At 34.9% G+C, this 14448-nt stretch overlaps 1 protein-coding gene across 1 annotated transcript; it reads left to right on the forward strand.

Annotated features, from left to right (window-relative positions):
- The first annotated feature begins 12429 nt into the window (after positions 1 to 12429).
- LOC131038634 (cysteine-rich repeat secretory protein 38-like) lies at positions 12430 to 13380 on the forward strand. Its single transcript, XM_057971122.2, has one exon. The coding sequence runs from the start codon at positions 12448 to 12450 to the stop codon at positions 13195 to 13197; it is 750 nt and encodes a 249-aa protein (XP_057827105.2). The 5' UTR covers positions 12430 to 12447; the 3' UTR covers positions 13198 to 13380.
- The last annotated feature ends 1068 nt before the right edge of the window (positions 13381 to 14448 follow it).

A 14448-nucleotide genomic window follows, 5' to 3' on the forward strand; every position in this document is an offset into this window, starting at 1 on the left:
GTTTTGAGGAGTACAGTTTCTTCCAGCTTTCTTCAGTCTATTCGCGCACAGTCCACAATAAAGCAACATTCACATCACAGATCTGCAATAAAGTTTCATCTTCTCCGCAATAAAGTATCAGTTTCATGGATTCAGTCAGTTTTAGATGAGACACAGCAGCAATAATGAGCTTCAACAAAATCAAATCTTTCAACAAACTCAGACAACATATGGTTCAGTGCTATCGATCCTTTTTGTGAAAGTGAACATTGTGACCATAATCAAATAAGACTTATACAAGTGACAAGAGACACTAAACTTGAGGACTACAGTGGGTGTTGGTGTCGAGTCTTGGGTTTCTTTTGATTTTATCTTTTGGTGACATGTCTTTTAGCTTTTCCGGGATGTCTTTGACTAGAGATTCTATCTCCAAGATGTCTTTGACTAGAAAGGCGAGGATGGGGTATCGTCACCTATTTGCATTTGCTGTCTGTGGATTGTCTCTTAGTAATGCTATGACTTGTCCAAGGATATGAGGACACTGTGAGTCTAGTATGAACTGGGGCATTCTTTGTTTGTGACTGTCTTATCTCCATGCAAACGGGTACAATGACTTTCTGGGTCGAACAGATGCCTCGATTGTCATAACCTACTTGCCATAATAAGCTCAATGATGATAATGCACGAGAAGCTCTTTCACTTTCATATCTTCTATCTTTCATCCCCCTTTCTTGATTGACTTCCATCGTCCTTCTCGAGTCCGTGTAGCCTACTATCACATGACTGAGTATAATGACACACCAAAAACATTTGCATTTCATGTAGTTGCACCTACATTACCACATATAAGCATTTCATACATACATATAGATATCACAACTGCATCACATCCTGCACACAACACCTATTAGCACAATTTACATTTGCATTATCATATTCATCTACATTACTTACATTCACATTTGCATCACGCATACACATATAAAACATAAAAAAAATAAAAAAACAAAATATTGCATTGCATCATATATATATTTGCATCCATATCATAAGCATCACATAGAAACATACATCACATAGGTACACATGCATATAGCTGCCGCAAAGATGCATCATCTCATATATATATAAAAAGTGTCATGATACAATGATGTCAAAATGATATGGCTACAATCACCCGCAGGTGTCTACATCATTCTACAAAATGGTACAAAACTGATACAGAGGACCTCACTGATCACTCCTGCCAACACTATTGGTAGTGCTAATCCTATCCATGTCATGGTATCCCATGCCACATGTCCCACCCTCATCTCTAGTCTAGGATCCTAAAACACCCATCTCAGTGCCTCTCTGTCTCCGTCTCGATCGTATGGAATCAACTCTCCATCGATCAGAATATGCAAAATCCTGTAGACATCCTCCAGCGTCACTGTCATCTCCCCAATAGGCAAATGGAACGTGCAAGTCTCAGAGTGCCATCTCTCCGCCAGTGCAGTCAGCAAACCCATGTTTGCCCGAAACTCAGGCACATATAGCACATGTGTGAGACCCATCTCCTCAATAGAAATCATGTCCTGAATCGACAACTCTGGTCGCAACCTCTGAGTCGATGGGAATCTCTCCCGTGACTCCAACATAGGCAAATACTCCTGCAGTCAACCAATCAATCATGTCAGTTATAGTGGCATTCACTGTTTATCACAAAATGCTACTTGCTATCTAAATGCATATGGTTATCTACCCTAGTGACACTCACTGTTCATCACAAAGTGTTGCTATCTATCCTAGTAGTGCTCCCTGTTCATCACAAAGTACTACGTGTGTGACATTCCCTGTTCATCACAAAGTGTTACTCACATTCGCACTCCCTGTTCATCACAAAGTGCTGTCTATCCTGGTACTCACTGTTCATCACAAAGTGCCTTGATCTATTCTAGTCTTCCTAGAGGACCTTCTTGAGTGTATCCTCTCAGCAGCTTATCCAATCGACAACGTATGTTCATCATAGAACTGTCGATTTGACCTCGAAGACCAAAACCATGCATTTTGACACACAAACGCATTTTACACTCCTAAACACGCTTATAGACTGCACAAACGCGCTTCTACAACACAGACGTGCTTCCTGAACACATACGTGCCTATACCATTCACAAACGCGGCCAGGGAACACAGACGTCCCTACATGACATAAACGCCCCTACAATTCTCAAACGCGTCCGCATTCAACATAAACGCGGTCCCAGGCATAGACGCGCCTGGACTCGACACAGACGCGCCTGTTGGACACAGACGCGCCTGGCACTGACACAGACGCGGTTGCGCGTTTTTGCATTTTTTTTAACTATCCTATTCCTAGCGCATTTATTGCTACCTAACATGCATTAATGACAAAACTTGAAATGCGTGAAAGTACGAGGAGATTTTGTGGTACTTACCGGCTCTCCTGCATCTGCTGGTCGCTGGAATCGGCAAATGCGGTCAAATCTATGAACCAAAGCCATCGTTGCTGACTGCTGCTGCTCTATTTTCGCTCTGCACTCTGCTCTCGTGGATGTGTAGATGACAATGAGGATGTATTTTCCCCCGTGGTCTATCTTATAGCCTACCCTAGCCCTCGCCTTCATTTCCCGAGTCAATATTCTTCATCCTGTGACTTTGTCACTTTATTCGGTCAATCCATTCTAGCCTTTCTTTCTTATCGAGAGATTGTCTGCAATCTTTTCAGACATTTTCATCCAATCTCTCGAGGGGGCATATTATTCCCATTCTGGGGCAACTCTGTATCAGTTCATCTTATCTTCTTTGAAACAATGCGACAAGCCGCATTGTCTCAAAGAGGGGCAAAATGTAGACACTCAAAATTGTCATGTCTAATTAAATAAATATTTTATTTATTTAATTATCTAAGCCTAATTCTTCTATTAATTAAATAAATTTTTATTTATTTAATTAATTCATTTATCCTCTTCTAGCCTTATTTCTCATTTAAATAAATACATTTATTTATTTAAATTATCCCTTTCCTAAATTAAATAAATATTTTATTTATTTAATTATCCTACTTCTTCTATTAATTAAATAAATCTTTATTTATTTAATTAATTCATTAGCTTTTTCTACACATGACACATGTCATTCATCTCTTAATTCCTACACTACCTACCTCTTTCATTATTTTGGTATTTCTTTTACCTACCCTCTAATCCTAGCCGACCTCTCTTTTTACACCTCTCAATCTTAACCCTCCATTTCTTATTGTGTCTTCTATTTAAGGAGATGCTTTCTTCATTGTCTAACCCTAACTACTTGATCAATTGACTACACTACGATCCTACTTGCAACCACATTCCGTTCTTTGTTGAGCTCTTGTGCATATTAAAATCTGAGAGCAAATATATCAAGCAAGATCAATGGAGATAGGAAGAATGGAGATCAAAACCCTATTGGACATGTGATGGTATAATCTTTGTGATTTTGAGTTATTTTGCATTGTCTTAGGTTATCTTCATATGTTATGGTGGATCTTTGTTGATTGTTAGGCTAGGGTTTAGTGGTTGGATTCATTTTAGCCTTTCAATATTGTTGTTATTGTAATCCATTTTATACTAGTTGCTTAAATGAACTCCATCTACCTTGTAATGCCGAAGGCGTACGATACTCACATATGGATACAAAATGTTTGTCAATAAAAACTATAAGAATTTTAAAATCTGATGTATTGGTAACACTTAAATGCATGAAAAAAAATAAAATTTTAATTTATTTTCTCCTTTCATACACTCAAATTTTAATTATTTAATGCTAATTATATCTTAGCGACCACTCAATCTAAGTTTGACTAATGAATCATTTTTGTCTATCAAGATAATAATAATAACATCTTAATAGATTTTTTACTTTAATCAAGAGTATAGTAAAAAAATAAAAGAATAATAATAGTTTGATATTAAAAGTTTTAAAGTCCACAAGAACGACGGAGCCTTAAAAGTCTAATTACGGTTCAAACTTGCTGATTCCTTCAACTTGCTGATTCCTTCAAACTTGCTGATTCCTTCAACTTGATCAGGTTCAAACTTGCTGATTCCTTCAAAATATCGCCAAACTCATTTTTGTTTGTGCTCATCAAGAAGGAAGTGGACCCTATCTTGGACATGAAACTACATATGAGATGACCTATTATTATGAATGAACATTCCAAAATAGAAGAAAACTAGATCAAAAAATTTACATTCAATTCAGATATAAAAGAAGGTACACCATCATTGATTTTTTCATGTACAACCAAATAAGTCAGTTTAAACATGTACATATTATTTATTTTTAACATAGTCAAATAATACCTTATTCCATCAATCTCTTTCTAGAACCCATATTAAAATTATGTAAAACTAATTCCTAAAAAGACTTGGAGGAGGCATTTAAAGTAGATGTTCCACATCCTCCTCCTCAACCTCCTAGTTTTGGGACATAGAGTTGTTTGCTTGAATCAATTTGTGCGATCTAAGAGTTGTAAGAATGTCATACTCATTCCCACTTAAAATAATATAACTTATAGAATATAGATCTTGTAGCTACCAATTTGATATCTAGTGTTTGTACAACTTGCTTCCTTTTTTTGAGTGCTTAGTGTTGTCTTCCTTCTCATTTTTCTTATCTTTCACTTGATCCACATTAATCTTTGTTGAGTGCACATACAGGCCAATGAAATTAAATATTCCTCAAGCAAATAAATTTAGAAGGAATCCTCATTTATCCTCTTTATGATTTCACAAGCTCAAATCTTCTTGGGTTTTTACTTGTTGTAGGCACCTTGGTCATACCTTTCCTTGTCTAGATCTACCATGGTAGTTTCTCTCTTAATTATTTTTCTTCTCCAATGCAAATCAACACTCTTCTTATATTTCTCATTCATGGATTGCAATTTGAGCCTAACTTGTTAATGCACTCTTTGAATATTCTCTAAAAAACTACAATCTATTGGTTGTTATGTGGGTATATTGGAAAATTAACTAAGTCCATAAAGTTTCTTTAGGATTTGTACCATATACAACTTGAAATGTGGACATACTTGTAGACCTAATTGTGCTAAAATTATAGGAAAATTCATCTTGTGATATCACGAAACCCATTGTTACCAACTAAACACCTCAATAGATTCCTTAGACTCCTATTCACCACCTCAATTTGATCATTGGTTTCAGGATGATATGCGAAACTAAATTGCAACTCTTTATTCAACTTTTTTCATGAGACCTTTCAAAACTGACATAAGAATTTGCCATCCTTACCAACTTAAAATTGCAAAGACATTACTAAAATATGAATCATTTACATATGCACTAATTTTTTTTCTTATAAAACAACCAACTGATATGTAACATCTCATTCTAAATTTAGGATAAATATTTTTAACAAAATTAAACATATTTAAATTGGAACCATATGAACCCTAGGTTTGTATCAATGTTTACCCTCAGTGTTACAACCTTATAAAACCCTCCATTATATTAATATTTACACAACAACATTATCGACCCCTAAATATGCTTCAAAATTCTTTATTTAATATTAAAATAACAAAACATCATTAAATCTACTTGAATCAAGAGCAAAAATAGAATTTCCTCATTATATTTACATAAATAACAATAAATTACAATGGAAGACAAACTAAAATTTAATTTATGTTAACGTTTTTGGAATGCTTTACAGAATTTTGGTCCTACAACTATAATAGGTTAAAATAAATGTCACAAGAACAACAATCCATGATTGCATAGTCACAAAAAAACTAGAGCCCGTTCAACATTAACAAAAACCATAAACCATAGATCGTCTATTAAATAGAATAAAACTATATAAAATGTTACAATATTCTACTATAGCTACTATGAAAAATAGATAGACAAATTCTTATACTCATGACAACAATGAGTGTCATACAAACTCATTATCATTGATTTTAGCCATTATTAAAGCTCAAAAGAAACCTCTACATGAGAGCACTCCTTTAGCTAAAGGAGTTTTATCCTCTGACCACATGGACTTCACTAGCTAGGCAATATTATATCACATGCATTCATATTGGGGGGTTTAATATCCCCCCAAAGAGGGTACAATATATTGCCTATCGATGAAAATAGGAGGGTTTTTAATTCGGGCTATGAAAAATTACAATATCTGTTGAAAATAGGGAGGCTTTTCATTTAGGCTATGTATTGGGAGGGGGTGAAAAAAAAAGAGTTTAGGACAATAGTTTTTGAAAATAGGGGGATTCTTTAGTATGCCATGAACACACGTTATATAAACCAGGTTCACTAAGTAGAGCCCCTATGCTTAGATGACATGAGATCTATAGGTTTTTTATCCTTTGACCTCCACAAATCTATGGGTTTTTATCCTCAAATATATATGCTTGAATAATAAGTGCTTATGATGACTTTTAGTAAAGTTTTATGTTGGTTTGTTCAAATATGTTTTTCTTCTTATATTTTCAACCCAAAACACCTTTTGTAGATGGATTAAAGCTAATATAGAGACCATTGAGTTCCAAATAAGTATATAGATTGGAGAACCCACACTAACTAATGTTGTTTTCCTTTGAAACACACCCAAATCTATGTACACATGCATAAAAGGTAATAGGGTGTTATGGAAGCATATACTCAAAATTCACAACAACTCCTCACATTAATGATGTGAATATTTATGACCACAAACCCTAATTACTGTATTAATGGTGGCTAGGGTAGTATAACTAATTCCCATGACATTAAATAAATATGTAGTCACATCATTTAAGTAGATAATTTTCTATTGATGTCCTCTAACTCTAGATAATTTTGGTATTGATATAGTACCATAGCTAGAGCCATATGTTAAGAATAATCATTATGATGAATTCTGATCTTAGCTGGTAGGTGAGATGGATAGAGAGAAATGGTGGAGAGATATGATGGATGGACAAGTTCAATAGTGTAATAGGAGAAAATAATGAAGGTAGGGGGTGACTAGGAGGTATGCTTGAATAAGGAATTATGAAACTTTAATGGAAGTATAGGATATAATAGAATTGAGAAGAAAGTCATTTAATGAAGGGAAAATTTTGCAACTCCAATGACTTAGATTGATTTAGAAAATTGCCCATGCTTCCATAGTTAGAGATTTTGAGGATCTTAAGAAAATACATGAAATTAAAGGGTAGGAAATTGTACAAACATTTGGATTGAGCGGAGTAATGGTGGTAGGAAATGGGAATTCTAGACCACATCATTGATTATTGGAAAAGGGGACATGCCAAGTATACCCTAGTGAAATTTTCCAACCAAGCAATTGTAAGTGTAATTCAATGCCTCCTCCTATCTAAAAATATTTATAAATATCTCTATTCAATGAGTCTTCCCCTCAAACTTTAGTAAAGGTATGATGGCTCCATGTCCCAAACTTTTCCATCTTTAGTTTTAGTAAAACAATTAAGGAAACTAATCCTCCATATGCCTCTTTTTGACATGGTGATGATGAAAACATATACAAAATCCTACAAGACTGAAGGTTGCCTCATATGTTCACCTCCACATTTTTGCTTGTGATTCCTTGCACAAGTCTCTACCATTAGATTTATTTCACCACACTAAAGACACACTACTCTTAGTATATATTTGAAGCTCCTCAAGATCTTGTTATTGTATTCATACCTTCCTCAATAAGGTAGATGCATCCAAAATTATTTGTCCTTAACTTTAGATAATATACTTTACTCAATACATAATGGATGGTACCTATGTAGATATAAATGATTTATGATAATAGATAGGAATGATGATGATAATAATTCCAAAGATAGAAATTAGGTGGATAGAGACTTTTGGTCTTGTTCCTTGTGCAATCTAACTAAAATATATGAGCATCACTTCTTTATCTTCTATTTAGATTGTATCGCTATGAAGATGAATCTAACTTTAATATTTTCCTATCAAGCCAACTGAAATATTTGTTAAGTGCATTTGTATTATGTTAGGAACTTCCATAGAATGGTACAGTGAAACTCTACCTACTTTTTCTTGGACTATGGTCATGACATGCTCAAAATAATACGCGTCTCTCTAAATTGTTATCATTATAATAACCTTATGTTGCAAAACACCTATTAGGGTGGAGGGTGGGTGCAAGAAGTTGGGTCCCAATTAGGGGTAAGTGCACGTGTTGGGAAGAGCATCGCTAGAAATGGGGACCTGTTTGTTAGAAAATGGGCACCCGTTATGCTTCGGGCTCCCAAACCAAAAATTCATAAAACAGGGCTCCATTATTTAAAAAATAGGGCCCCATTATTTACAAAAGAGGGCCCCTTTTTTAAAAATATATATTTTTAAATAAGGAGGCCCCATTTTGTAAAAATATTAAAAAAAAAATTCATACAAACTCATTTTTACACTTTATATAATGGGCACTCATTACATTTAAATAACAAGGACCCATTATAGAACGGGGCCCCATTATTTAAAATTTCAAAACCAATCCTACCATGTGCCTTAGGATTTGGGTCGAGTAAGGCTTGGAATGCCCAAACCTAAGCCTTAGCCTTCAAGTACAAGGTCGAACTATGCAAGTCACAAAATACTGACTTTTGGCATATCTTTGATGCCCATTTTTACCAAATTATCAGACAAAATTAAAACCCATTAGAGATTACATTGTGTAGATTCCAATTTTTTTTTTTTAAAGATTTGATTATTTTTTCTACTTTTTAATCAATTTGTACTAGATTTGGTCCAATATTTTCTAAATATTAAGTTTTCTTATTTATTTAATAACTTTTTTGTTTTTATGTTTTTTTGGAAAACAAATTATATGACATCAATCTACAAAGAATTATTTTCAATATAAAAAAAAAAATTAAAAATGATAAGTTTAGGTCAAATTATGGTGGTCGTACATGAGAGATTTTTAAAACAACAAATATGACCAATAGAAAATTTACAAAAAATAAATATTCAAAAAAAAAAATACAAAACTTGAAATCCTCATCAATCTTCAATGTGTTACAATTTTTTTCCCAAAAGGGCTAGAAAAAAACTTTTATTTGTGTCAAAAAGTGGTGGCCGTACACATGCATGGTTTGGTCGTAAAACAAGCATTTTTAAATACTAGTTTTTAGAAATCCCTTATGAAAGTCAAGTTTTCTTATCTGGGCATTAAAATAAATTACATATTTGAAAACTAGAATCCAAGTGTACATTTTGTATTACTAAAATTTTTCAATATTCAATCTCTTAGTGCTTCAAATTTTTATGTCAAATGTGGCAAAATTTGAAAATCAAGGAAAACACTTCCATTTTTTGGCCAAAAAGTGGCCTAAACTTCTTGCACACACTCTAAATGTTAGTTTTCGATATAAAATTAGGGTGAGGGCTCACTTCCAGAATTGCTCACTATAGGTGAGCTCACTACCTGATTAAAATCACCATAAAAAGGAGGGCTCACTACCTAGAGGAGGAAAAAGAGAATCCACCACAAAGGCACAATTGCCACTCTGCTGTAATGCCGAAAGAAACCTTAGGCTAACTGCCACTAATACCAAAAAACATCAGCAAACAACCACATTTATCAACCACTTTGCTTCACCAAAGATAGATCTTCCTGTTACAATCAACTTCCTTCTATGAATCCTTCTATCTTTCTATATGATACTATATTACAAACATCCTTTATATATATATTGATCTCCAAGATAGATTTTCCAAGTTGGCCAAGGAGATAATAAATCATAATTGAAAATAGGGCTTCACTAAGCATCCCTGCGATGGAAAGGAATGAGAAGCAAATTATTCCACAATGCAAAAACACACTATCCAAATGCCGCAATCACCAGACTAAGAAGATAGAGCATCCAGGGTTAAACTAGACCAGGTAAGAATTTTTTTGGAGCACAACAACATGTACCAAATCAGAATAACAATGATAATACAATAAAAAAACAAATATAGAAATGCAACAAGAGAACTGAAGATGCGGAGCTCTACAAACTCTGATAGACAAACATCATCAGCACAACATCAACTACCAAAGAACTCTTTCCAGGCCACCAAAACATGAGAGAAAAATCTCAAGACAATGTCCATCAATGTGCCAACACATTATGAATATATCTGCAATAAGTCAGAACATCCAAAGCAAAAACCAAACACTGAAAAAAAATCAATAAATTGACATCAATGACAACCATATTGAAACATCAAATAACTTCACATTTGCAAGACTATTAAGGAGGAAATTGAACACAGAAAGGCGAAGCAAAAAAGATACACGAAGTCTCCCTTTGCAATGGTGGATCCTCCTGACTCACTAGTCAAGGCTACCTCAGAGTTTGGCACTCAGGTCTTTGCAAATGACTTTGATAAAAAGATTTGTTTTTCTAATAAAGTCATAGGTTAGTGTAAAGATTGGCATTAGAGTAATGCCTCTTTCTAGTAGACCAGATCCCTTTGTGTCTTTGGTGGGTGGTTGTTTGGTTTTGTTTTTGGTCTTTGCTTGGTTGTTTAGTGGTTTCTAGCATGTTTTGGTAGTCTATTTTTTGGCCAGTTACACATTCCTCATATGCCTTAGGTGTTGGTGTTTAGCGATTAGGTAAAGGTTCGAGTCTATTCCACTTTTCTAAATTAGAACACAACATAAAATTAATTATCATTAGTAATGTAAATATTCTTAGCTTTATTTAAATTTTCACTAAAGAAATTCATACATTTTCAGTCTTTGATTAGCAATCCCCTATTAACTACCCCTATAGAATCACACTTAACTATAAGAATTTTTTTAAATTGAGGTATAGAAAGAATAAGTTCTTCATTAACCTTTCTTTTGAGGTATTCAAAACTCAAAACACACACTATAACCTTTGTCCAAATAAATACCTCCCCTTTCATTCAATTAGTATTTATTCTATTAACATTCCTAATGAATATCTTATAAAAGATCACCATCCTATGAAAGCTCACCACCTCACTAATACTTTGAGGAGTAAGAAAATCAAGAATAGCTTTAACCTTTTCTAGATCCATGCTCAATTCATCTAATGTAATAACACTCCCTAAAAAACTAGCTCATGTAATAACACTCCCTAAAAAACTAGCTCATGTTTGTACAATTCACTCTTTTTATGGCTGATAAACAAGATTTATGCTCTAAGTATATCAAGTACTACTCTCAAATATCCTACATGCTCCTTTGTATTTTTTCTATAAATCAAGATATCATCAAAATAGACTACGATACATTTTACAATATGTAATATAAATACATGAGTCATTATTCACCTGAACATGGGTAGAAAATTTGTTAATATAAATGAGATTAACATTTAAATAATCCTTCCCTATTTTGAAGGAAGTCTTCCACTCATCACCCTAAAAAATGTAGATTTGATGGAGTCCACATCTATGGAATATATTTGAGAATACCTTGATACTTGAGAAGTAATCTAATAACTCATCCATTCTAGGTAACAAACATCAATACTTCATAATGATTTTGTTAATGGCTCTATATTCTATAAATCTCCAATTTTTTTCTTCCTTTAAAGAAGGGTAGAGAGGGTGTAGTACATAGACTCATACCTTCTATTAATGATAGTTTGGTAAAAAAAAGAAGTCTCCTATTAACATGGCTTAGATCACCCATGAAAGTGAGTTCCAAGAGAACCCGGAAAGATACAATCACCTCCCTAATGCAAAGGATTTCCATCCTTGGATTTGTTATTACATATCTAGATGTGTGATGGGTAGAAAATAGATTAGGCAACTTCGATTAATGACATATCACATAAACAGTTGACAAGGTATTGTAAACCTCTAGATATTATATGACCTCATATTCGGTGTGCCTGTTGGCCTTCTAAACTAGTTTTCCAGGTTCGAATCGTGTTGGCACATTCCAACTTTATTTGTTAACTCTAGGAGGAGGTGTGGCGGCTGTGACGTTATCGACAGGGTTCTCTTGATACTGAGATGAGCACAAATTAAAGTGTGATTGACTATATTTTAGGTGATTACTCGAATAACATAATATCGTATAAGTCAATAATCTGCCAACCGTGCAAACAATCAGCCAGTTTGAACCGTAACTAGACTTTTAGATTTCCCGTTCTTATTGACTTTATGATAATGGAAGCACGTAAAACAAAAATGCCAACTAAATGGTGGTGGTAGGCACGTCCTACGGAAAAAGTTTGGCAAATCCCACCGAGATGGCAATCCCCCAACAAAGATAACTCGGAAATGCAGCGAATTATTAGTTAACATTGCCATGGGTTCGAACTTCGAATTGATCGTTTTGAAGCTTCTATGGATTCAAGTCAGTTATTCCGGCGCACTTACAGCCGGGTCATACTCAACTCGTTTCCCATCTATTTCTAACCTCACTTGCTCCTAGTGTTAAACCACATCTTCTTCTCTTCTGTAAGCTGCCCAAATGGATTTCTCAGCGACTGCATCAAAGAGAGTGCCGCTATTTCTAGCGGCTTTGCTACTGTTGTGGACTGTTACTGTTGATTCCGCATCAGAGGAAGGCGAGATATACGCAGTATGTAATGTGGTGAAGTACTCCAAAGGCTCGGAATTTGATAGGAATTTGGAGGCGCTCTTTAAAACGTTGACAGAGAAAGCAGCCGATTCGGGCTTCGGCGCTTCGGTTTACGGGCGGGAGAAGCCAAACCAGCTGTCGGGGCGCCTCCAGTGTAGAGGAGATTTGTCTCCCGCCGAGTGCGGCGCGTGTTCAGCGGAGGCAGTGAAGGTCGTCCGCCGCGATTGCCCCAACGCCATTGGCGCACGCGTTCAGCTGGAGCATTGCTTCCTTCGCTACGAGAATTACACCTTTCTCTCTCATTTGGACACCAGCTACTGGTATGGCCTCGTCAACGTTAATAACAATACGGACACCGGTTTTAATGTTGCTGCTCATAGTCTTTTGGCGGATCTGTCGAGGAAGGCCCCCACCAGTCCTATTAAGTTCGCCTTGGGGTCGTCTGTAGTTTCTTCGAATGTGAGCATCTATGCCATGGAGATGTGCTGGAGGGACATGTCGGGGAAAGATTGTGCGGCCTGCATTTCCAAGGGAATCGAAAAGCTGTTCGACTGCTGCAGCGAAAAGGTGGGCGTTCAGGTGTTCATGGGCAGCTGCACCCTGCGCTATGAAACATATCAGTTTGCCAAGCACTATTAGAGTTTTACCCATCTATCAGATTCTCTTTCTGTATGTGTGGTGAACATGGAGGGCGTACTCGCTAAATAAAGAAATAGTAATAAGAATAATGAAGCCACAGGTGAGATCGTTGCCTGGCCTTCATTATTTCTATGTTGGATGCTTCAGACATGAATCTGGTAAAAATAAATAAAAAGAGAGGATGAAGGGATTTTCTATTCACTAGACCAACATGGAAACATTATAAGTTAAATAGTACGTAAAGCTGGAGATTAAAGAAGAGGAGAGTTCGATTATAACATTTTTTTTATTTGCTTCAATGACAGTGGGTTAGGCACTGTCTTACTTTGATAGATAGCTATATTGGAGTAGTTATTAAGTTTAAAACCTGATATATTAAGTTTTATAATATAATAGTTTATGTAAATGATGGATAAAATCACAATATTTTTAATCATATTATTTAATATATGGTTCATGAATTGGAAACAGTGAAAATATTTAAATACTCGTCTTAAATGCATTCTAATCATTTTAAATTTTACTAATAGATCAACAAAATATTAAAACATTTTAAATTTTACTAATAGATCAACAAAATATTAAAAGCAATATTAATGTGAACATGGATATTAAAATTAAATTTCACAAAATGACTTCTTTTTTAACATCTAGTGATCTATGCATAAGTGTTTATTTAAAAAATTTAAAGAAGAGAACATCTGAACTTAAATGTTTCATTGTAATGAAAAAGTGTACATTTTTAATTTTTATATGTTAATTTTAAATCATTTAAGTTGAACTTAAATTATATAATAAACATAATATATATGGGGTTGATCTTGCAATGCAATAGTTGTAATGCTTCATTGGTACACATATTGCTTAAAACATTGCTTGGTGGATGAAGGATGGTCGATTGACGTGGATGGAGGGTGGATCAGGCATCGACAAACATGCCTTGGATGACAATAGTAGCAGGTACATTGCAACATATGGTGAGAACTTGGCAGTGGTAGGAGAGGTAGTGTGTGACATGGAGATAGAGGAAAAAGATTGGAGATTGAAGGTTGATGATGATGAGGAGATCAAAGGGTAGACAATGATGACATCGTAGGGATGCCATGTAAAGCATATGTAAGCAAGGACAAGAGAGGTGTTAAGGCCTTGATGGATGATGTGGCAAGTGTTAAAGCAATTGGAGGAAGATGATGATGCACATGGAGGAATGAAAGGTGGAGGAAGTAAAAAATGGAGAGAAAAAGGACAAGG

This window comes from Cryptomeria japonica, chromosome 7 (assembly GCF_030272615.1).
Source record: "Cryptomeria japonica chromosome 7, Sugi_1.0, whole genome shotgun sequence".
In the NCBI taxonomy this organism is placed as follows: Eukaryota; Viridiplantae; Streptophyta; class Pinopsida; order Cupressales; family Cupressaceae; genus Cryptomeria; species Cryptomeria japonica.

Coding starts and splice junctions, on each gene's coding strand:
- LOC131038634 (XM_057971122.2), top strand. CDS start 12,448: ATGGATTTCTCAGCGACTGCATCAAAGAGAGTGCCGCTATTTCTAGCG.